This window comes from Equus przewalskii, chromosome 5, assembly GCF_037783145.1.
Source record: "Equus przewalskii isolate Varuska chromosome 5, EquPr2, whole genome shotgun sequence".
Lineage (NCBI taxonomy): Eukaryota > Metazoa > Chordata > Mammalia > Perissodactyla > Equidae > Equus > Equus przewalskii.
Genome location: NC_091835.1, coordinates 15,253,232 through 15,277,232, shown reverse-complemented (window position 1 = coordinate 15,277,232; position 24,001 = coordinate 15,253,232). Strand labels below are relative to the sequence as shown.

The 24,001-nt window shown below is 37.9% G+C and overlaps 1 protein-coding gene across 15 annotated transcripts in view; it reads left to right on the top strand.

Moving 5' to 3' along the window:
- The window catches only part of COL4A4 (collagen type IV alpha 4 chain), a 121,964-nt gene that overhangs the window by 41,177 nt on the left and 56,786 nt on the right, over positions 1-24,001 (top strand). For 9 of the 15 annotated variants that reach the window (XR_011539808.1, XR_011539807.1, XR_011539809.1 and 6 more), the window contains exons 5-20: positions 217-351; positions 1,135-1,179; positions 1,849-1,965; positions 5,564-5,632; positions 8,220-8,255; positions 9,500-9,562; positions 9,892-9,927; positions 10,136-10,177; positions 13,480-13,560; positions 14,336-14,389; positions 14,657-14,716; positions 15,597-15,641; positions 15,958-16,011; positions 16,784-16,853; positions 17,412-17,516; positions 21,064-21,228. Coding sequence is in view for 12 of the 15 variants with exons in the window: in XM_070618413.1 (XP_070474514.1) it covers positions 217-351; positions 1,135-1,179; positions 1,849-1,965; positions 5,564-5,632; positions 8,220-8,255; positions 9,500-9,562; positions 9,892-9,927; positions 10,136-10,177; positions 13,480-13,560; positions 14,336-14,389; positions 14,657-14,716; positions 15,597-15,641; positions 15,958-16,011; positions 16,784-16,853; positions 17,412-17,516; positions 21,064-21,228 (1,177 nt within the window). In the remaining 3 variants the exon portion in view is untranslated. Of the gene's footprint in view, positions 1-216; positions 352-1,134; positions 1,180-1,848; positions 1,966-5,563; positions 5,633-8,219; positions 8,256-9,499; positions 9,563-9,670; positions 9,772-9,891; positions 9,928-10,135; positions 10,178-13,479; positions 13,561-14,335; positions 14,390-14,656; positions 14,717-15,596; positions 15,642-15,957; positions 16,012-16,783; positions 16,854-17,411; positions 17,517-21,063; positions 21,229-24,001 lie in introns of all 15 variants that reach the window. The other 6 variants (XM_070618420.1, XM_070618419.1, XM_070618418.1 and 3 more) reach the window with 2 other exon arrangements.

Genomic DNA, 24,001 nt, shown 5'->3' with positions numbered 1-24,001 from the left:
CACGTAGTAATTAAAATTTATCGTATGACAAGTTCAGATTGAAAAAGGCAGCGTTGCTGTTTCTTATTTTTGTAATTAATTGATCATTTGTGCTTCTATTATTAGAATCTGCTCAAACTCTAACATTTCAGTCTTCTCTAAGCTCAAGTGACCATATATTTTTGTTAGAAGATGCTACTTAGGAATCAACCCCCCTTTTTAAATCTTTTTTCTTAGGGTCAACCGGGACTCCCAGGGTTGCAGGGCCCTATTGGACCCTTGGGACCTCCAGGACCCATTGGAATTCCAGGAGAGAAAGGGAGGAGAGGTGACAGTGGCCCTCCTGGAGGAGCAGGTGACAAAGGAGATAAGGTAAGTCTATTCTTAAGTAAAAGATTCATATTAACCACTCACCAGCACCACTATGCCATATTTTTTATAATCACACGTATTACCTCTCGCACCTTGTAATAAATCAAGTCTCAACTCCTCTCCCTTAATCAGCCCTCATTCCCTAACCCCTTTCCAAAGGAGCATGCCTTTCTAGACCTTTTCTTTGCACTTAAATACACGAGTGTGCACAGCAAGCAGTTATGGTATTATTTTATGGCTTTTTAAAGAACCTAAAAATATTATATATTATGCTGAGTCTTTCTTTTTTTACTCAACCGTATGGCTTAGAGATCATTCCATATCAACTTATGTAGATTGAACTTATTCCTTTAAAAATACTGCATATTGTGCCATAGTATGGATAAAACTATAGTTTATTCCCTGTTGAGAATTTGAGATCCTACCCCTCATTGTGTAGCACAAATGTGCAAAAGTAATCCTATAAATTACCTGTGTGCACATTTAGGGGTTTGTTTGTCTAGGATAGATGGATTCTGAGAAGTTGAATTTCTGGCTTATAGGGTGTTGAATGTTTTATTTGAATTGATACTGCCAAGCTGGCTTCCTCAATACAAAAAGAAAAGTACAAAAGGTTGATTCTTAAGGGTTAGTATTTAAGCTCATTAATGTAAAGATAGGTGACAGTGACTGCTAAGTGTTTTTTAAAAGAGTTATTAATTATTCTTGTTTTCAAGTAAATCAACTTGTTAATCTAATAATTTAGTAACTTTTATGTCTTTGTTTTATTTTCTGGGATTTTAGGGTCCAACTGGTGTCCCCGGATTTCCAGGTTTAGACGGCATACCTGTAAGTATCTGTAAATTTTCTCCATCTTTTTTAAATAAGGGACAAACACTCATCAAAACCCTTAAAATTGCATGTTAAAAAAATACATATATAGGACAAACTTTTCACTATTTTCTAATTTTAGTGTGTGAAAGGGTGCTTGCATTTCAATTTTGTATAGTAATAACTCCAAGACCAAAACACTTTACTTGAAGAGCAAGGTTTTCAAACAGATTAGAGAAAACCAAAAATTGGAGCTAGATATACTTGACATGTCAAGTACAATGTTCTGGAAATAAATGTATACTTATAATGAAAGTTTTTATTTGCTGGTAAGTCCCAACAGTGGAAGTGGGCTCAACACTCTCATTTCTGATATGAAAATCAAATGAAAGAAGAAAGAGGTATTTTGGGTGCTTTACAATTCATTAGAGTCTGTCTAAGGATTTCAAGGAAGGTTTCTTCCAAATCTTCTGGAATACTCCAAATTAATTAAATTAAATTGGGTGCATTAAAATTTATTTATTTATTTTTACTATTCTACATGATACTTGTGGGTAGAGAGGACATTTCACAAAATTAAACAACATGTGAGTCACAATTGCCATAATTTGGGTCCCCATATTTGCATAACCTTTGTGTTATAGTTTTTGGGCAAAAATGCTTCACCTAAAATTTTGTTTCCTGTAGGGGCACCCAGGCCCTCCTGGACCCAGAGGCACACCTGGCATAAATGGCTACAATGGCTCAAGAGGTGATCCAGGGCTTCCAGGAGAAAGAGGCGCTCCTGGCCCAGGAGGCCCCCCAGTAAGACACCTACAGTTCATCCTAGTGGGAATCTTAAATGAAAAGGTCCTACAGTGGGAATAAGGCTTGATGTGTTCAAGCAACAGAGTTGTTACAGATGTGCTGGGAGCATGGTGAACACATGAGGGTGACCAAGAATGAGGACAGAGAGCTGGGCAGGACATAGAACTGGGCAGGGCCTTGTAGACTGTGGAAGGAAGCTGGATTTTCTTTTGCATGCCATGGGAGGGCACTGGATAGTTTTAAGGAAGTGACATGATCTGATTGATATTCTTTTAAGATTTTCCTGGCTGCTCTACAGAGAGTGGATAGGGGAAGAGAGCAGGGAGGCCTGTGAGCAAAACTTATGTTGTTTGTCATTAAACATTCACTGCACACATGTGAACCTCTCTAGGTATTTCACACAGAAAGGAATTCAATACAGGGAATTTGGCGCTTATTGTAATGGTTGGAGGAGTGGAACTCAGGGGCCACCATGAGACGACTGATTTCAAGGGCTCACACTTAACTGAGATCCAGAAGTCAGGAGGCTGTTTCTACACCATAATCACTGCCTCTCATCTTCATGTCGAGACATCAGCAAATAAACCTCAAGTTTCTACCTTCCTGCTTGGCAACAACAAAAGGAGCAGGAAGAGGATGCATTCCTCACTTCCGCCTTCCAAATTTCCTAAGTACCTCTCCCAGGTGGAACCTAATTTGCATCTAGCCACAAAGGGTCTTGGAAACGTAGTTTTTAGCTTTCTAGTCTCCATAATACAAAAAGACAAATGGAAGTGATTTGGAGTGGAGGTCCAGAAACAGTTGACAATATCCAGCACTTGAGAAAACTTTACTGCTCTTATTTTTTCCCCAGAAATTTGAACTTTCATTTAAACATAACTTCAACAAGAACTACCCTTTTCTCTACCCCTTATATTTCCTTCCCCTCTGTTTCTTTTCCTTTTTCTCACTTAATTAAAGGTTGGAGATGATTTAGCCTTTTCCGGATTTTCTGTGACTATTTTTCAGCCTTTTCACTTCTCTAAAAAATATCACTTCCCAGCATTCCACCGTAGTCATCCTGCTTTCTTGTCACAAATTTTCCTTTTGCTCCAAATCATAGTAGAATTGATCTGAATACAGTACTCAAAAAGAACTTCCATGTTCACATCTTTTTTGTGGTATCAAGTAAGAGCAACCAGCTTTCATTGTTAAGCTTCTCAACTACCCTTTGTTCTCAAACTCAGGCATTTGAAGGCTCGAGTGCCATCTGGTGAATGCACATTTGTTAAGATCTTCAAATTGGGTCAAACCTCATTCTACTGCGTGTCCATGAACATTCAAGAGAGCAGGGCTTCTCAATTTTAGCTGTAACACAGCATGCAGTACTGACCACAACACTGAAGCTTGTCATAACGATTTCTTTGCAAAGCAACTTTCTTTCCTTTGACCCATTTCACATACAGGCAGCCCTCACTGTGCACAGTAGTGTGAAACTTCAAGAATGACCATGCAAGCTGAAACCACACAGAGCAACCTTAACCTCCAATGGGAAACGTTACTATTGTCTCATGACCTTTAAAATGTTTTGTTAAAACATTAAAAACTCTCTTACTTTCGGTTATAAATATATAGGGAAATTATTTAAAAAAATAGTATTTATTTAGTACATTATAATTTAATACATTAGGAACATTAAGAATTAAAGTGTTTGATTGCCTTATAAAAACTGATCAAGGTAGTTGGAACAGCTTGCCTTCTTGTCGTGTAACTTGGAGTATGGAGTGAACGTGCTTTTTATTTTTTGGTGAATTGTACTCTTTTCTAAGTTTGGGTCAGCTTGCAGGGTTGTGAAATATTTCTGAGTTCCTTTAACATGACGTTCTTTTGCCTGTGTCACTTCCTCTGGCACATCTTCATCCTTTTTGTCACAACCACTTCCTCCTTTTACGTTGATAAGTTTGTCTGCACTAGCTCCTCTGGTTCGAATGACAGCAGTGTCAACATTCTCACCATTAGCTATTTCTTCTGTGAGTCCATGTACATTCTATTTGAGTTTCATCTCCAACCTTATCATTTTTCATTTCCTCACTTCATTTTCATCTTTCTTGGCCAATTCTCTCTTTCAATGATCTGTTTTTATGAAGTGTCATTTGGGTTTATCACTGGGAGATAAGGGGCAACACAACTACACACTTTGCTGTCCGTGTGTGTGTGTGTGAACTAACAGATCTGCAGGGGCCAGTCAATGACAGACTTTGAAAGGAGTGATATGATCCATTAGTGATCTGATTTGAATCTGTTACTTATGTAGTGATCTGTGGACTGATGAGCTAGCAGTGAAGTGTGTATTGTATGCAGTTACTCAGTTAATACACAGTGGTAACTGAAGTTTGAACCAGTTTGTTGGAGGACTGGTGCAATTTAACTTAACTGTGGAAGCAAAATTCATGCATATTGGAACTGTGTGAAGGAGGGATTGCCTATACAGTATAGGCAAATCTGATTTCTCAAGGAAACTGTTGATGTAATTTACCATAAAACTGTGAAGTGTCTCCCATTGGAAGCAAAGTCAGGCACTCTTCTAAGGGTTAACTTTGAAATTCGTATGCCCTTTGTAGGAGCTTGATATCTGCAGACAGTAGAATTTATTTTTTTAAATTTTTTTCTTTGGTGAGGAAGATTGGCCCTGAGTTAACATCTGTTGCCAATCTTCCTCTTTTTCTTTTTTTTTTTTCTCCCCAAAGCCCCAGTACATAGTTTTGTATCCTAGTTGCAGGTCATTCTATTTCTTCTGTGTGGGACACTGCCACAGCATGGCCAGATGAGTGGTGCCGTGTCTGCGCCCAGGATCTGAACCAGTGACACTCTGGGCCGTTGAAGTGGAGCGTGCGAACTTAACCACTTGGCCACGGGCAGCCCCTGCAGATGGTAGAATTTTTATGTGGTAACCAAGTTAAGATGTATTAAGATATTAAGTAGGAGATTAAGATAGCAAGTAGGAAAACTTTGAAGAACAAAAGAATATATTGAGATATTTCGTTCACTTTTTAAAAATACTCTAAGTAAACAAACTTGCATCCACATACTCAAACTTTCCAAAAGGAACATGTGACGTATTTTAAAAGTTAATCTTAGAAAGGATACATAGGCTCTGTTTCGAATACGAATACTGAAATGGACAAAATCAATTTTTTTACTATCTCTAGGGTGTAAAATATTAACTGACGTGAGAAAAATTGTTTACTTATAAGAATAATATGAGTATTATATGCATTATGTTGTGAGGAAAAATGCAATTTTCCTGCTGAATAATTAGTAGTTATAAATATATTTAAATATAATATGATATAATATAATATAATACAATATAATATAATATTAGATTACTAGGTATCCTATCTAAGGAGATTCCTTAGTAGATGTTAAGCGAATATTGAATAAATATATATGAGAACCTTAGGATGATAATAATGAAGAGAATAAAGAAATCTCCACTAGTGAAATATGATTATAATGGTAATTTTGTTGGTGAGTAATATTTTATAAAAAAAAGAAAATACTGAAATATTAATATGCTTTCTTTTCCCCTCTTAAGTGAATATTTTATTTTCAGGGCCTTCCTGGGGCAAATGGAGAAAAAGGAAATTCAGTCTTCATTTTTGGTGCCATTAAAGGTATTCAGGTAAGTACTATGATTGTGGTGACTTAAAAAACATAGGTAAACCCACACAGGAAACACAGATTGAGATTTTTCTGGAAGTGTCCCGAGCACGCTGGTTTTTATCCTCACCCTGGCCCTCTGGGATGGCACCATACTTCTTGCTGAAGGGCTGGCTTTAGTTGCTCTGGCTGTAGAATTCCACTCCCTCCCAGCTAGTCTTGCCGAGTTGCCATGGATATGTTTATTTCAGGGTTTCTCCACCTTGGCACTATTGACATTTTGGGCCAAATAATCATTTGTTGTGGGGGCTGACCTGTGCGTTGTTGGATATTGAACAGTATCTCTGGCTTCTACCCATTAGATGCCACTAGTACCCCCCGAGCCCCCACAATATCTCCAGACATTACCAAATGTCCCCTGAGGTGGGGAATCACTCCCAGTTGAGAACCATTCATTTATTTGTAGTTAAAATAGTGTAACATTAATACTTGTCATCCAGTATAATAGAAGTCATCATTATTGAACTTGAAAATTATGGAAAACAGATAGGAATATCCTTGGTAAATTAAATGCTTTTGTGTTTTACCAGAGAATGATATACACATGTTCAGAAATAAACTTTTGCGGGGCCACTTCATCTCTCTAATATGAATAGCCACAGATAAGCACTAGATATGATAAATCAAGGGAAGAAATGTAGTACATTGGCAAGATATGGTCATTTCTCTGAAGGAGGAATATTCCACAACAATTAGATGAAACTAGTCCTAGATTGCTTCCACTAGACCCTGAGTTCCCTGCCCCCTGGAGGGGTTATCTCTTTACTGAGCTTGTAGTATTTGTTTGTAGTCTCTGTGCGTATTTATACTTGTTAAACAGCAAGAACGATGCTTTTCCTCATAGCTTAAGTGATATATTAATAAAGAGCGTCAAAAGCACAGTCATTCTAGGAACCAGTATGTTGTATCAGAGGAGAGGACTTACCTTTACCTACTGCTATGACTTTAAACAACTCTCTAAACCCCTCTGAGCCTCATACGCCTTATTTGTGAAAGAAAATTAAAACAACATCTAATCAGCCTTCCTCTCGGTGCTGATGATTTGTTATAATAATTTACACTGCAGCAGGTGGTAAACTATAAAGTACTGTATGTATTAGTTATGATGAGTAGATTTTTGTAATTGAGCAAGAAAGAACAAGAGAGGTAGAAGGGGAGATGGATACAGAAAATTCCTCATCTTAAAGAGAAACAGACGATCCCTAAAATGTGGTCTGCTGATCAATAATCGTTGAGAAACAATGCTCTTAAAAGCCTGTATCCACTTCACACCATTTGGATGGTAATTATATGTTTAAAAAGCCCAAACAAACAGAAAATAATGTGTTGACAATTATGTGGAGAAATTGGAACCCTTGTGCATTGCTGGGAATGTAAAATGGTGCAGCTGCTGTGGAAAATGGTATGGGGATTCCTTAAAAAATTAAATGTAGAATTATTCTGTGATCCAGAAATTCTACTTCTAGGTATATACCCCAAAGAAATGAAAGCAGGGACTCAATCAGATATTTGTACACTCATGTTCATGGTAGCGTTATTCACAACAGCCAGAAGGTGGAAGCACCCCAAGTTTCCACTGACAGGTGAATGGATAAGCAGAATGTGCTACACACATACAGCACAATGTTATTCAGCCTTAAAAAAGGCAGGGAATTCTGACACAGGCTACAACATGGACGAGCCTTGAAGACATTATGCTAAGTGAAATAAGCCAGTCACAAAAGGACAACTCATGTGTGATTCCACTTATAAGAGGTTCCTAGAGGAGTCAAATTCACAGAGACAGAAAATAAAATCATGCTTTCCAGGGCCTGGGGGGAGGCGGATGGGGAGTTAGTGTTCAATGGGCGCAGAGTTTCCGTTGGGGAAGATGAAAAAGTTCTGGAGATGGATGGTGGTGATGGTTGCACAACAATGTGAATGTACTTAATGCTGCAGAACTGTACACTTAAAAGTGATTAAAATGTTAATTTTTACCTTATGTAAATTTTATGATATATTACGTTTTACATTTTTTACAAAGAGCCTGTCTTCAAGAGAAGTACACCCTTTGATCCTTGAAAGTAAATAGAGTCTCAGGGCAGAGTCTCAAAGTGGTGGATCCGCACAGACGCGGATGTGAGAGAATTTCCACATGAATTCCCTTTCCATCTACACTAGGGTGATCAAAAGGAGTGGTGTGTATTAGGGAGGCGAGGTCTGGCAATTAGACCAGGGATGGTTAACCTGATGAAATGAAGCCATCAGATTGAGAATTTAGAACAATTTAAATTGAAAGATGAAATCTCATCTTGGTTCCATGTCATCAGGACCCCAGCAATCTAGAGAAAGTTTTGGCAGAACAGAAGCAGAATTCAGAGCCCCAGAGTGAATACAGAACATTACTTGCGTAGAGCCCTTCCACAGTTGTCTTTTCAACACTGAGAAGTTGAACAGACTGCACAGTTGGGCAGTCCAAATAATCCCTGTGTGTATTTCTACTTCTACATCACGTGTGTTTTAGGATAATGGTGTAGCTTTGCTAAAACAATGTATCATTATTATTGCAGGGTGACAGAGGGGACCCAGGACCTCCTGGCTTACCAGTAAGTCTTCTGAGCAGGCCATGCGCTTCTCTTTGCTCCTCAAATAGTCTGTGGTCCCTACTGGTTTGTATGCCAGCAAGACTGGCTGCATAATTTGCAGGGCCCACCCAGTGCAAAATGAAAATGTAGACCTCTTATGCAAAAATTATAAAGAATTTCAAGGTGATGACAGCAGAGCATTAAATCCAGCATGAGACCGTGTGTGACTGCACAGGTCCCACGCTCATAGAACAATTCTTGAACCTTAGCAGGCTTCCTACATTCCTTTTCTATCCTTTAATGATCACTTGGCATTGCTGAGGTATATGTAGTCACTTAACATTTAGGAAGATAAGTCTACTTAGCAACTACGTTGATATATGTCAAGTGGAAATGATTTTGCTCTATACCATTTAGCCTGCTGAATGAGTTGTTGTGTGTTATATTTAATATTCTGCCCCATCTTCATCTCCCTGAAATTTGTGATTCAATGATTATATTAGTCTTTCCAATTTATCAATGTGTACAAGATTAAAGTTGAAAGCAATTTTGTTGTCCAATGGCTAACCTATAATCTTGCTTGGTAAGTTCTGGCTGTAGACAGGATTACTCACCCAGGTTGATTTCCTTACTACTCCTGAAGTTCAGTTAAACGAGATCAATGAGATGCTTTGATGTGGCTGTTAAAATAAATACCAATTCATCCTCTGGGAGCCAGCAATTTCGTTGCACACTCACAAATCATTTGACGTGGGCAGGGTTAGTGGAAGAACAGAGAGCCTCTCTCCACACTTCCAGGAATGCCCAGCCATAACCTTTCCTTGTGAGTTTTGTGTAATTATGCCACGACTTATGTGTGGCAGAAAACTGTTTATGGCTGGATCGTCTTGATCTTGAATTGGGGACAACATTTCTATTCACACTGATCTTATAGGACACATTTAAAGAATATATTAAAACGTATAAATACATTCATATTTTAATACTAATTAATGATAATTAATATTAATATTTAAAAAGCACCCTGATGTATAACAAAAACATAGGAGTTTGTCACACCTACCAGATTCTGCTGCCTTCTAGCTCTGCGACCTTTTAGCGGTGTCAGAGCTGCTGTCCCAGATGTTCCAGCAAGGCAGGCACATGTGTCCAGGACTGTGATTTCTTTAGTGGGTTTTATCCTCCAGGCAATACATGCAGCTCTTGCTGAGTGAACCATGATTATGGTTTTTGGTAACAAACGTGCTGATTTTTCTCGTGTTTAGGGATCAAGGGGCTCCAGAGGACCAGTGGGCCCAGTGGGATATCCGGGAGCGCCGGGGTTAACAGTAAGTACAGCACCACTCATTCTGTCCCCTAGAAACCCTGACCTGACATTTCAACAAAGCAAAACAAGCACAATTGCAGTCTTGGGTCAGTTTTGGGTTCTTTGACAGATTATCACCTGATGAACCAGCGCACACCCGCCATTATCAGTGTGAGTCCATCTCGAAGCAGAGGTCCCCCCGGGTAACATGCAGCCCAGCCATGATAGAAGGTCCATGATGCATGTTTTAAAATTAAGGGTTTCCTGAGGAGGAACTTGGGGCAACCAATGAAGATACGTTCCGATTTCTGTTACTAATATTTGATATGTGTGTTTTTGCCATTGATATAGGGACCTCCGGGCCATCCTGGGAGTCCAGGTTTGAAGGTAGGCGGCCACGAGTAAGATACACAAAGAGAGCTCTTGTACAGTGAAATAAGTGACCACTGATATATGTCAGAATTATGTCTTTCCTCTTAGACTTCCCAAAGAATTTAATAAATAAACTTCAGTAAATTCACCAGAAGTCTTACTTGCTTGTAATTACTTTTTTTAATATTCAAAAACAATTAGATTTTTTTTTTTTCTTTTCCAGGGTAATCCTGGCGTGGGAGTAAAGGGGCAAATGGGAGACCCGGTAAGAATCCCCTTCTGCGTGGAGGAGCAGATATTAAAATGTATGTGCTGCCCAGGTGTGGAGGCTGTTCTGATGATCACTTAAGCTGTGTTCGTATCTAGTCTCTGACCAATTTTATGGCTGAGAATTTTTCTTTGTTGAATTATTATGGCACCGTCACCTTGACTGTAAAATGACAGTTCTGACAAAATTTAGCACTTAATTCAAGTTAATTTACATGATGTATTTCATCTAGCAAAAAGAGATTGAACGTTTCTAATAATGTTACAACTAGAGTAACAATTTTGTTTAATTACTGATTTGTTTATCTTAATTTCACAAATTTCATCAGAATCCTAAACTCCACACATAAATAAAAATGTAAATAAGTGGAACCAAAAGGATCTAGCAACCCGCAGTCTCCCCTTCTCTCCCTCCCTCATATGCCACCTCATTGTCCCCACCTCTCCCTCCCTTATACCCACAGTCTTTTCTGCTGAAGCATGAAACTTAGCAAGGATAAGCTTTAGAAAAGAGTTTTAAGTTTTAAGCTCATCTGGAAACTATCTGACTATCTAACAGCTGGTGAGCAGCTCTTTCAACAACTGTGGGCAAATAGACTCTGAGCTTCTACTCTGTGCCAGGCTAGGATGGGTGCTGGGTGTGGGGATTGAGCAGGACAGACCTGATCCCTGCTCTCATGGAGTTCCAGCTCGGTTGGATAAGTTATGATATAGCCATTTAACAGAATGACACGATTGCCAAAAATACATTGGAAGAATTCGTGATGTCGGGAAATGCCTATGATATAATGTTAAGTGGAAAGTACAGGTTACAAAAGTGTAAACTCAACTTTGTAAAAACAACAACAAACAAAAAGATATTAAAATACACAGGTAGAGTAGGATTTCTTAACCTTGACACTATTGATATTTCATTGTCGTGGGGGCTGTCCTGTGCATCATAGGGTGTTTAGCAACATTCTTGTCCTCTACCCACCAGATGCTAATAACATCCCTTCCCCCTGAGTTGTGACAACCAAAAATGCATCAGGATCTTGCCAAATGTCCCTGGGGAGAGGGCTAGTCCAACTGCCCCCACTCCTTGAGAATCACTAACTTAGAGAAATGACTGAAAGAAAATATATTAAAACAACGTTTCTCAAACTTGGGAAGTCATGGGCCCCAGAGAATGTTTGTCAAAACCCCGGAAGCCCGTGTACCCAGTTTGAGAAACACTGTCTTATAGAGTGAGAAATGGATTATCAGCTTAGTGACCTCAGCACCAACGCCATCAGAGCCACTTGCAAACTCCACGGAGGAACGCGGAAGTATTTCGCTATGAAGCGGCTGTTCAAATTACCCAAAGTACGCTTTTTAAAAATTCTTTTGGATTGTCAGGCGAATAAAAACATAATTTTGAAATTTTGATGCAGAACTCTCAGATGTTCAAGGACATGTTTACCCACCCTAGTTTAAGAAACACTGCCCTAAATGGTTTTCAGGAATTTTTCCTAGGTGATATGATTATAGATCATTTAAATTTTGCTCTTCATAATTTATCTTCTTTGTCCTTTTGACTAAAATGAATATATGGTACTTTTACCATATGAAGTAATAGTAACATGACCAACATGTTGAAGAGGCTCCTGGCTTGTCAACCTTTACAGGTTTTGTTCAGATTTACTCCAGCTACAAGAATAAGCATGGTTACTTTTATAATCCATGTTCACACTTATTCGTGTATTGTTTATGCATTTGTTCAGTTATTTACTCACACAACAGATCTCTTGAGAGCCGCTACCACACCAACACTGTCTTAGGTTCTAGGGTGCATCAAGGAAACAAAACCACCAATGGCCCTAAACTCCTTGTTCTTCTGTCATTTCCCATGCTTAGGTAGGGATTGAATTATTGGTTGTATTTTTTCATTTAAACTTGAAACAGTATTTTTCATCCCCAAATCTCATTTCTCAAAAACATGAATCATTTTAATAACTATATATTTGAGGATTTACTTTGTTCCACTCAGTGTAGTATTTCTGGTGCATCATCTATTCCGTAAAGTAACACTTTGAGGTAGGCAGTATTATAATCCTCATTTCACACAGGAGGAAAGTAAGATTTACAGGGATTAAAGAAACTAAGGATAAAGAGATTTTAAGGAACTTGCCCAAAGGAACAGTCAGTAAGGAGCTGGCTTGTAAGCACAGGTGATCTGCTCGACACAAGAGGCAAAGAGAATTCTAAGTGCAGAATAATAGAAATATTCAGAAAAGTACAAAACAATTATCTTCTAATCAAGGGTAAGAATTTATGGTTGTATTGCGGCAAAACCAATTCAAGGTACATTTTCTTCTTTAAGAGAATGACATCTACAATGATGTAAATGAAAACTTTTGGCTATTGATTTTATACAGAGAGGTTTAAAATACTATTGAAAACGAATTAGAAATAACCTAAATCCAACGATAGTGGAATGGCTTAATAAATGATAGTATGTTCTTATGATAGATTATTGTATAGGCATTAAAAATCAGGTTTTTGAAGAATTTTTTGCAAAAAGTAGTGTTATAAAAGAAAAGTATAAAATGATTTAAAATTTTAATAAAATATGAAAATATAAAGTATGTTTATATATTATTATATAATATTCTGATTACAATATATTTTAAATTATGTTTAACACACCGTTTAATCACATATATGTGTATGTACCTGTGCACCTTAAGCACACACGTGTGTATATACACACACACATAAACACAAGCGCACATACACCACAGAGGACTATACTGAAGTTATTTTTTCTTTTTTGAGGAAGATTAGCCCTGAGCTAATGTCTGCTGCCACTCCTTCTCTTTCTGCTGAGGAAGATTGGCCCTGAGCTAACATCTGTGCCCATCTTCCTCTACTTTATATGTGGAACACCTGCTACAGCATGGCTTGATAAGTGGTGTGTTGGTCCAAGGCCGGGATCTGAACTGGTGAACCCCGGGGTGCTGAAGTGGAGCTTGTGAACTTAACCACTGCACCACTGGGCCAGTCCTTATACCCAAGTTTTTATAAAAATTACCTCCAGATGATAGGATCATGGATCACTTTTATTTTTTAAATTTATTTTTAATGATAAATATGTATTACTAATGAAAAACAGTAAATATTTGAAATTACATGATGTATTTACCTTGATTTTTGTTTTAATTCATGATACACAGGATTGTAAACATCACATCACAACATATGGGTGAAAGTCGTCCTTTCAAAGTTTATTTCAAAATAAAGTGAATATACAATTCTTATCATCTTAATTTTATTTTAAAGGGTGAGATTGGCCAGCAAGGTTCTCCGGGACCCACCCTGTTGGTACAGCCACCTGATTTTAGTCTCTATAAAGGAGAAAAGGTAATTCCCTGTCTGTGTGTGACCTTGGTAAAGTAGTAATAGCCGACATTTTCTGAACACATACCTGTGCCAGTATCACTGCATTAATTCCAAAGCAACCTTAACAGGTTGGTACTATTAGCCCCATTGTATAGAGCTGGAAAATGAGGCTTGGAAAGGTTACCAGTGTTCTCAAGCTGACCCAGCTGCTCAGTCGCAGACCTAGCTCAGGCTGCTAGATTGTGACATGTCCTTCAGCATATAGTGCCCCCTTTAATATTATTTTTGATTTGTGGGCTGAAAAGACCACTGGAAGTCCAGCTGTCCTTTAGATGTTACATGGTTTGATGTTTTGATAAGGTAACAGATCTATAGAACTGAGCTTGTAATATACTTTTGGCAAATAATAATTCCTTTGTCAGCCTCCAGCACTGATGTTACCCATGCCATGTGCAGATTCTGTTGTCGATTTTCAATTCCTGGACTGAATTTTACTACCTTGCTCAAAATGAGCCACTCCTCTCAATGGCTGCCTTCCCAGCTTGCATCTGCTGCCCTGGTTCCATGGTGGTCCACCCCTGTGCCCCGCAAGATTACACCTCTCAAACAGAACTGGCCTGAATAGCGTCAGGTTAATAAGTGCGCTGGGATCTTAGTTACTAATTAGTGACAGTTGAAGAATAATCTCTTACTAAAAAATTAGTAAAATGGTTGTCGAAAGAGATCATTTCTAAAAGAGATGAAATTCAGTATGTTAAATAAGAATGAGCCAGATTATATCCATCGTGATTTTTAGGGTATAAAAGGAATGCCTGGAATGATTGGACCTCCGGGACCTCCTGGACCCAAGGTAGTTTATTTAAGTACCTTTTTAAATTTGTATGATGTGCTATCTTAATTAAAAAAAAATGTTTTGCCTTGTGTTGATCATTGTTTTAAATGCTAATTTATATTACTAGAATTTTTACTATTTTATCCTAAGCCCCTAGGGCATCTGTCCTAGAGGAGTTGTTTTCTTTAAGCTACTGGCAATAATTTTTATTTCTCATTTTGTTTTTGCATTCCATATTGCTGAAATATTGCATACATTTCATATAATTATTGTCATCTCTTTAAGGGAGTCCCTGGTACTGGAGAAAAAGGAGAGAAAGGTGTTCCTGGGTTTCCAGGACCTCGGGTAAGATCATTCGTGCCATCCTTCTCTTCATTAAGTTTGGACGCATTCCTCTCTCTCACTTTTAATAAGACCAGATCAACATTTCTGAGAACTCAAAAGTGGAGATGATCTCAAATAGGAACAATATATTTTGGACAACAAGAATTGTGTAATGGCTAAACGTCCCAGTGGAACATCCCTTCCATTGACATCATTTACATAGAACAGGCAAGCAGAAGATGAAAGAATTGGCGGGAAGTAACAGGACTGTAGCATTTCCTGCCTGGCTTAGGGTCAGTGTGATAGCAACTTGGAATTGTTCTTTTAAGCCTATTTGATTAAAGAAGGTACTGATCTAGGGCAGTAGCTAGAAAAAAAGCACAGCTTTAGGTCTGAAACATCACCACATGTGTCGCTAATGGGATCCTCATTCATAGAGTCACTATGGAGGCCAGACCCCAGCAGGCACAGGCACTGAGTTTATTTGGCTTCATATTTAGAACTTAATAGAACAACACTGGCTTTCATGGTAAATTTTATTACTGATAATGCATAGAGCAACTATTAATCTCCAATTAAATTATACTGCAATGATTTTAAAGATATTTCGCCCAGTGCAAGCATTAAGTTAAATAAATTAAAAAGAAGGAACAACAAAAATATGTTCTTAATTTGAACCCTGGCAAGGACATGACTTTTGGAATCAGACTAAAGATCAATTACAATAGCAAATGTTATAAAGAAATGGACTCTATTTTGTGTTTATTTCCTTTCATTCAACTGCCTTTGTAGGCAAGATTAAATATCCGTGGAGCAATCCCATTTAGTAAAGATGATGCATTGAACTGGTTCATGCATTTTGATTTAAATCTGCTTGTGTTGATTTTTGTGAATTTATTAGGGTAACCCTGGTTCCTATGGATCTCCAGGTTTTCCAGGATTAAAGGTAAATGCACACTATTATAGAGATAATAAATACATTTTCATTAGTCAATGAAATTCGATATCATTCAAAAGTTGTATTATTGCATCCAAACGCGCGCACAGCAATTGGAAAGAGAAACACATTCGTTTTATGAATTGGATAATTTAGCTGTGGCTGCAAAAACCAAAACACTGAACTGTCTGATGCAGCCCAAAAGCAATGTTAAGATTTTGCAAAGAATCTCAATGAGCACGTGTCCTTCAAATTAAACAAGAATGAGATAATTTGTCACCCAATCACATTTTTTCTAAAAAGGCATGTTTGTGGTTATTTGTAGGGGGAACCAGGACTGTCTGGAGAGCCTGGGCCATTTGGATTTCTTGGTCCAAAGGTAAAAAAATAAGCCTATTTGAGTACAGTCTGATAAAATTCTATATCTCTTTTGTTATCTAATTTATTTAAATATATTTCAAAGAATCATTCAAAAATGTAACTTGATAGAGACAGTTAATTTTGAATATATTATTTTAATTCATGTTGTAATGATTCCATTTTACATTTGAGAAATGATTCTTTTGAAGGTGAATCATAATGAAAGTTTCAAAAATTCCATGGGGATCACCTTGTATCAAGATTAGAAAACAGAAGGAGCTGTGGAGAGCTCTCTCCTCTCACCACCAAGACATTTTTTTCTTTCCTGTGTAACCTCTGTGACCTCACATTCGGCACTTGCTTGGGGCAAGCCATGATGGCATTAAGGGGACACAATTAAGGATGAAAATATTTGCTGCTAAAATAAATGTAGATTCAGATCTTGTAGGCAAATAAACTATTTGTCCTAGAGTTTCAAGTTAGACATTAATGCTTATATTATATCTAAGAAATTTCACACCTTCAAAGGTATCTAATTTACGGGCATGGAATAATTTTTTGGAGTTTAAATTTTTTGCTCTGTTCTGAGAACTTTGCCAGTTGGTTATTTACTTCCGCTTGTAAGTGGGAGGTTGAATAACCTTGTTCCTCCCAGCACTCCTTGAGCCATTCATTTCTCTAGTCTACCTATAAGCACAAATGCACTCATGATCCTAATAGTTATTTAGTGGCAGGAAACGTAAGAAGAATATTACTCTTTCTACAAAAAGTGAATGAATGAATTATTTCAGGGGGATCCTGGATATCGCGGGGACCCAGGGCCACCAGGTGTTTTGACAACTCCCTCTCTTCCACTGAAAGGTTTGTGTTCTGTTCCCTTTCTCCATAAATTATTAAGAAATGAGATTTGAGTGGCCCTGACAGAAGAGTCTGGCCCAGTATTTTGGTAGTTTTCACACTAGGCATGCTAAATATATGAACTTTATGGTAAATATATAATTATGCAAGTGCAGGGAGAGGTGTGCATCCTGGATAATCTCTATTGGTGTAAGACATCGAATTTTATTTTAGTATATAAACTGTATGCTAGGGTTTTTGGTACGTCACCTTTCACAAAGTAGTTTTTTTTAATTGCTAAAAAACGTGTGAAACCATTTGACTAAGACCTCCTGAGATGCTTCCTCCAAGAAAAGAGTGGCCTAAACCAATGACAAAGACAGTGCCACTCAAAGTTCATGTGTCTGCAGAGGAGAGGCAGCTGAAGGGGTTCGAATCTAAGATGTTGCATTTTCAATGTGGTGAGAAACTGCCATGCAGTCTCCCAGCTGTACTTTACCAAGCCTCAGAAAGAGTAATGGTGTGTGAATTTTAAAATGTATATATACGTTGATTATATTCACGTGTGATTATTTTCAACAGGCCCTCCAGGGGATCCAGGGTTTCCTGGCCGCCATGGAGAAGTGGGGGCTATTGGACCACCTGGTCCCCCTGGTCACTCAGGTAGCCCAGGGGAAGCCTGTGCAGGTACGAATCCATGGCTTTTATGTGCCAGTTTTCCTATATTCTCATCCACACCAGCGGTTGTCAACTCTAGCTAATATTGAAATCACCTTAGGAGAATTTCAAAAATACTGATGGCTGTGCCTACCCCAGATCAAGAATTGGGCTCTCTGGGGGATGGGCCTAGGCCTCTGCTTTTGTAAAAGCAACCCTGTATTTCCAATGTATAGTCAGGGTTAAGAACCACTGAATTCAAACCAACTAATCACTTCCTTGGAGCAAATAAAGGTTCTTGGGCTGCCTCTCAGAAATATTCAATCAGTATCTCAGGGGTGTGATGAGGAACATGTATGTATAACAAGCTTCCTACAAGATTATCACGTGCAGATAAGGTTTGGAAACCACTGCTAAGGTTGGAGTGTTTCTTTAGGTTTTTCTACCCTTATGGAAGGCTCTCTCTATTGACATCTACTTCTTAAAATTTGTTTCATTCACCAAGGCCCCAACTTAAATCTCCTACATGAAATGTGGAAATACAAATTATGAATTAAAAAATAAAATTTTGGTAGTTAAAAACACAATAGAAAAACAACCCTCTCCCCCCAAAAACCCAAAAAACAACATTCCCCCCCCCAAAAAAAAAGAAAAACCCCAACCCCTATAGCTCATGGTAATATTTGATGAAGAGCCTGGGAAAGAATTCTATTGACATAAGAACTTTGAACTCCTTCAAGTGTTGTGCTGGTTCATATTCCTAGTAAGATTAGGAGTAGAATTCTAGAGGATATTTGCATTCTGTGAACCCAGGAGAACTGATTAAACATGAAGGAGAAAAGTCTTGAATAAATGTAATTTTATCCAGTCTGTGTCTCTTGTTATATTTAGTGAGAAGTTTCTTGAGATATTCAACCATTAACTGCAAAATTCTTGTTTAACCATCCATGAATCTAGCTTCCACTTTGTAGGATCCGATGACCAGAAAGGTAGTAAAGCTGTGTCTAGTTCATTGAATCTTTAGATTGGTAGCCTTGGCTCAACTGACTTGACCCAGGACAATAAAAATCATATCAAGGACTCTGTTGGTTAGGAAGCCCTAGACTCTGGTCTTACCTTTCTCCTTTTGGGCTTATTTATAATAAAATAGTGCCTCCAGTAGATTGAAATCAAAACCCAATAGGAGTAAGTAACATTCATCTCTAGCAGATTCAAAACTAAATATAACAGGCAGTCTCTTAATTCCACAAACTTTTTAAAAAAGAATTAACCCATATTTTGAACACAAGCTATTGTAAGAAATACGTTTTATATTATATTGCATTTATGTTACATTATGCACACATATATGTACCCATATATGCATATGATTGAAAAACAAATTTCATAAAATAGTACCTTTTGGGTATATCATGTACTCTATATTCCACTTTCTATTCCATTCTTTTTTTAAAAAAACAAATTGTTGATGCTGGCCACAACTTCATTAGTTTCATGCTCTATAAATGGGTGGTCAAGACTGCGACATGCCATACTCTGTAACTCATTCTCTTTGTTGGAAGGGGGTTGAGCATTCTCCCTGGCACTGGAACAAGACAGCAGGCATCCAGCTCCATCCAATGACTGTGTGTAGAGACTCTGAGGTGGGTCTTAGGAATGGCATGAAGACAAGATGGCTGCCAAGTCCACAGGAACACCTTCCATTTTGTTTTAAGTACATCACTGTGTATAGCCTTTACTATACATACTTTATTTTATAGTCATATACAATATTCACCAGGAGATAAGTAGGATTTTGAAATCAGATACCTATGATTGAATCTCAACCTTCCCACTTAGTGTAGGATAGTGAAATAGTTATGGGTTTTCACTATGTACTATAGACATTCCAGATTCTAGTACTTACCAACTGTGTGACCTTGGGCATTTATTTAACCTCTTTGTGCCTCAGTTTTTTCAATCTCACAATAGAGTTCTTGTTAGGGTTGAAAGCAGTACTGTATGTATACAGTACTTAGAATACAGCTTGGCGTATAGTAAAGACTCACTATGTTATTTTTATTATTACTCATATTTGGCATAAATTTTCTATGCCTTGTCTACAAGGTACAAACTTTGCAGGGTTGTTTCAGGAGTAAAGATAATGTCTGAAAATATTTGTAAAGCCCCAGCACATATGCACACAATAACGAAAGCCATCAATTTAACTAGCGTGCTCAATTACTAATTACTGACAGGGTTTCAGTTATCTATTGCTGAACAAATTACCCAAAACCTAGTGGCTTAAATCAATAACAGTCAGCATATTACCCTTTACTCTTTCTGTGGTTCAAGAATTCAGAAAGGGCTAAAACTGCAATTCTAGATCAGGGATTTTCAAGTGGTTGCAGCCATGGTTTTAGTGGCTGGAATTGGACCATGTGGACTGGCTGGGCATCTCTCTCCTGTACCTCTTGTGTAGTCCCACGACCTCTCTGTGTGGTTCTGTACTTAATTCAGGCTTCCTTACAGCCTGGTGGCTTCAGAGCAGTGAGAATGCTTCCACAGTGGGTCAGGACTCCATTCCCAAGCATTTCAGCTCACAAGGCAGAAGCTGAATCACACTTAATAATCTAGCCTTGGAAACCATTTAGTGTCACTCCCGCCATATTCCATTAGTCCAAACAATCACAAAAGCCTGTCACATTCAAGGGGAAGGGAACACTCCATCTCTTGATATGAGAGTGTCAAGATTCTACAAGAGAGTGAGAGACAAGAGCTACTGTGGCGGCTGTCTTTGAAAATGACAGTCTTCCACAGAGAGAGTCTGAAACCAGGCATGCTTGGAAGAAGCAGCTAGAAGTGTTCTCTCTCACACGAAGGCTTCCAGCTGTCTTTAAGCCAAAGCCGCCAGTGAGAGGGCGTAGGATGTCAAGGGAAACAAGATTTAGCTGCTGTTGCATTACTCGCTTTGACTTCTGAACACACTAAACGTGTAATCATTCATTGAGCACGTACTATTGCTAGATATTGCACTAAGCTCCTTACATGGATTATTTTATTTAATCCTCAAAACAACACTCTGAGTTAGATATAGAGGATTAAAGCAGATAAACAACCTACTTAAGTATCTGTGGCTGGAGAGGGAGAGGCCAGGTTCAAATTTAGCATCTCGATGCTCCCCTCCCAACTGGATTGTGATGGTATTTTATGTCCTAGGCAGACGATTATGTGAGTTCATATATTTATTCACTAAATGTGCTAATATGTTTATTCAGATTATTTTATCAAGTTATTAAGGTGGGTAGATTAAAGAAATAATTTTAATTAAGTAATATATATTTCTTTCTCACTAACACTAAAGAATGAGGAAAAGGTAAGAAAATCTAGTTCCCCAAACCTGTTTATTTCCACTAGTGTGCTTGTTTCTAAGGAGGTGAGGCATTTTGATGGCTGGGATAGTCAGTTATTTTTTAACTACGTTTTTTTTCCTTGAAAAAATTCCACAGCCGAGGGAAGAAAGTACTGATTTGATTTCTTCTACCGAAAAGTTTAATCTGAGAGTATATGTGGTGTTCATTCTTGGTTTCTCTTGGAGGCATGATGGGACCCCCTGGGCCACGAGGGTTTCCTGGTCATCCAGGATTTCCAGGGGCAGCTGGTATTCCTGGGAGAGCTGATTCTGCTCCAGGAAAGTCAGGGAACCCGGGACCACCTGGGTTGCCTGGAGCACCAGGGCTGCAGGGACCTCCAGGATCAGACGGTAATGTGCTCCCATTCGCTTTCATTGACGTTTATGTTGCATTTGATGTTTGCAGTGTCATTCAGAAAATGTGACTTTCCAAATTGTCAAAAGCTTATCTAATATTTCGTGAGCTAACTTAGTGTTCTTAATAATACAAAAAAGTAAATGGATATTGGACTATTATCGATGTATGTGAAAATATTTGGTTGAGATTTAAGTGTGATGAAAGAATTTTGTAAATTAATACAATTTTTATTTTATTTTATTTTTTGGTGAGAGGAAAAAAAGGAAGAGGAAGATTGGCAACAGATGTTAGCTCAGGGCCAATCTTCTATTTTTTGAGGGAGATTGTTGCTGAGTGAACATCTTTGCCAATCTTCCTCTAGTTTGTATGTAGAATGCCACCACAGCATGGCTTGATGAGCAGTGTGTTGGTCTGCACCCAGGATCTGGACCTGTGAACCTGGGCCACTGAAGTGGAGTGGGCAAACTTAACCTCTATGCCACTGGGCCAGCCCCCAATTTTTATTTTTTAAATGTGGTTTTCATTTTTATCAGAGTTATATATGGACCTGGCTTAAGCATCAAACAGTCCTACAAAGCCTGTTCTGAAGAACTGCCATCCCAGGCAACCCCTTCTCCTAGTCCTTCCACCCCAGGGGCAATTATTTCCCATACAATTAGCTGGATCTTTTGTTATTTGCTTTTGTATTGCCATTCCACATATGTACTTGTATTGCCATTTCTTAATTTTTCAGTTTGAGCATTTGACTTTTGACTTCCCTCTATAGAAGATGAATTTAGCTCTCTTTCACTGCCCCTTACCACACACGTGCACATTTTCCACTCCCACAACCTATCAGTACAGTTATTATCATAATCTTAGTTAAATAAAGACTCAGCGTTTACACTGAAGTGCTGTATAAATGTTATTCATCAGTTCAGCCACATGATAATATATATTACTACTTTTCAGCACAACATTTTGTTAATAATTATCTGATTTTCTTGTTTGTGTATTTGCTTGGTGTTCAATATATTTATTGCTAATTCAACCTCAGACCACCTGGAATTGTGTAAATATCCTAATCATGCATTCTAACTTATTAAGTGTACTGTCAGTATTATCTCTGTGGATAAATTTCTCCTGGAGCTTTTGATCCATTCAAATTAGGTCAACTTGTGATTTTTAAGCTGCTGCTGAGACACTCTTTTGAGATTTTTCTTGACCATTATCGCCGGAATTCTCTCTCTCTTTCTCTCTCTGTCTCTGTCTTTGTCTCTATCTGGGTTCCTTTGTTTCCCACAACTCATATATTTCTTTCAATGATTTACTCCTTCATTATACTTCCTGAGAAAGTGTGTAAATTTGGGAGATCTTAACAGTCTGAAAATGCCTTTATTCTACTGTGAAATTTGATCGATAGTTTGGCTGAGTATAAAATTCTAGGTTGGAAATATGTTTCCTTCAGGTTTTTGAAGGCATTTCTCATTGTTTTCTAGTATTGTTACTGAGAAGTCCAATAACATTTAGATATTTGCTCCTTTGTTCAAAGTCTGTTTTTTTCTCTGAAAGCTTATAGGAAGTTTTCTGTTTTCACTATCTTTAAATTTCACAATGATTTACCTCTGTGTGGGTACATTTGCATTTATTTGCAGGCTCTCAATGAGCACTTTCATTTAACACAAATCTTTCACTTCTGGAAAAACTTCTTGAAGTATTTCTTTGAAAATATTCTTTCCTTCATTTTTTCTCCCTGTTTTCTCTTTCTGGACTCTATATATTTGTCTCTCTATATATTTGTCTATTAGAGAATCAGTCCTCCATGTCTCTTTTTCTAATCTTTATTATTCTTCACCTTTACTTTTCTGTAACACTTTCTGGTAGACTTCCTCAACTCCATCTTCCAACTCTGTTCCTGAATTTTTAAATTTCTGCTTTTGTAATCAATTTTTTTTTTTTTTGATTTCCAAAGATTTTATTGTTGCCTTTGTTTTCTTTTAATGTTTCCTTTTGCAGCAGCCTGTTCATGTCTCAGGGATGAGATGCCTTCCCTCATCTGCTTTTTTAATTATATAGTTTCTTTTAAAGTTTTCCTCTTCTACATTGTCTGTTTCCTCCAATTATGAGGGGTTATTGTGTTTTCCTGCTGCAATTCTTGAGAAGGGGATCTTATGGTTTAACTCTTTCTTTAATTAACCATCTTGTTTTGGGTCTTACTCTCATTCTACTTCAGAGGTACAAATTCCTGAACTTTGGGAGAGATTTCTTATGTAAATTGTGTTCTTTCTCTGCTTTCCCCACTGCCTGCTTAGAATTTCAGCTTTTTAGCGTCTGCTGAGTCCTTTTACATTTTTTTTGCTGTTGTTTCTTTTCCTTTTTCTTTGTCCTGCAGGCTTATGCCTTTTTGTGATACTCTTTTACTGTCTGTTATTTGGGGAAAACGAGGAACTTATTGTTTGTATTTTATCTGTCATCTTTAACCAGATGTCTCTGATTTTTTTCTTTTACAAGCTCTGCTCTATGCCTTCTTCATTAGGTAATTATAATTGAAGGGGAAAAAGGATCTTTGCTGTACACCTACTCTTAATTTTTTTATTTGTTTTGTTCTGTGTTTTGTTGCATACTACCTTGCTCTTTAACCCACTAAATTAGGGCTGAGATTAGGGATGTCTTTATCAAGGTTGTGGTGACAGAAGCATGCTGTGACAATTGTGTGGTCTGTTTTTGTATATATTCTTCTATCAGAGAGAAAGAATCATAGGAAAAGAATGGAAGAAAGAGTGGGGT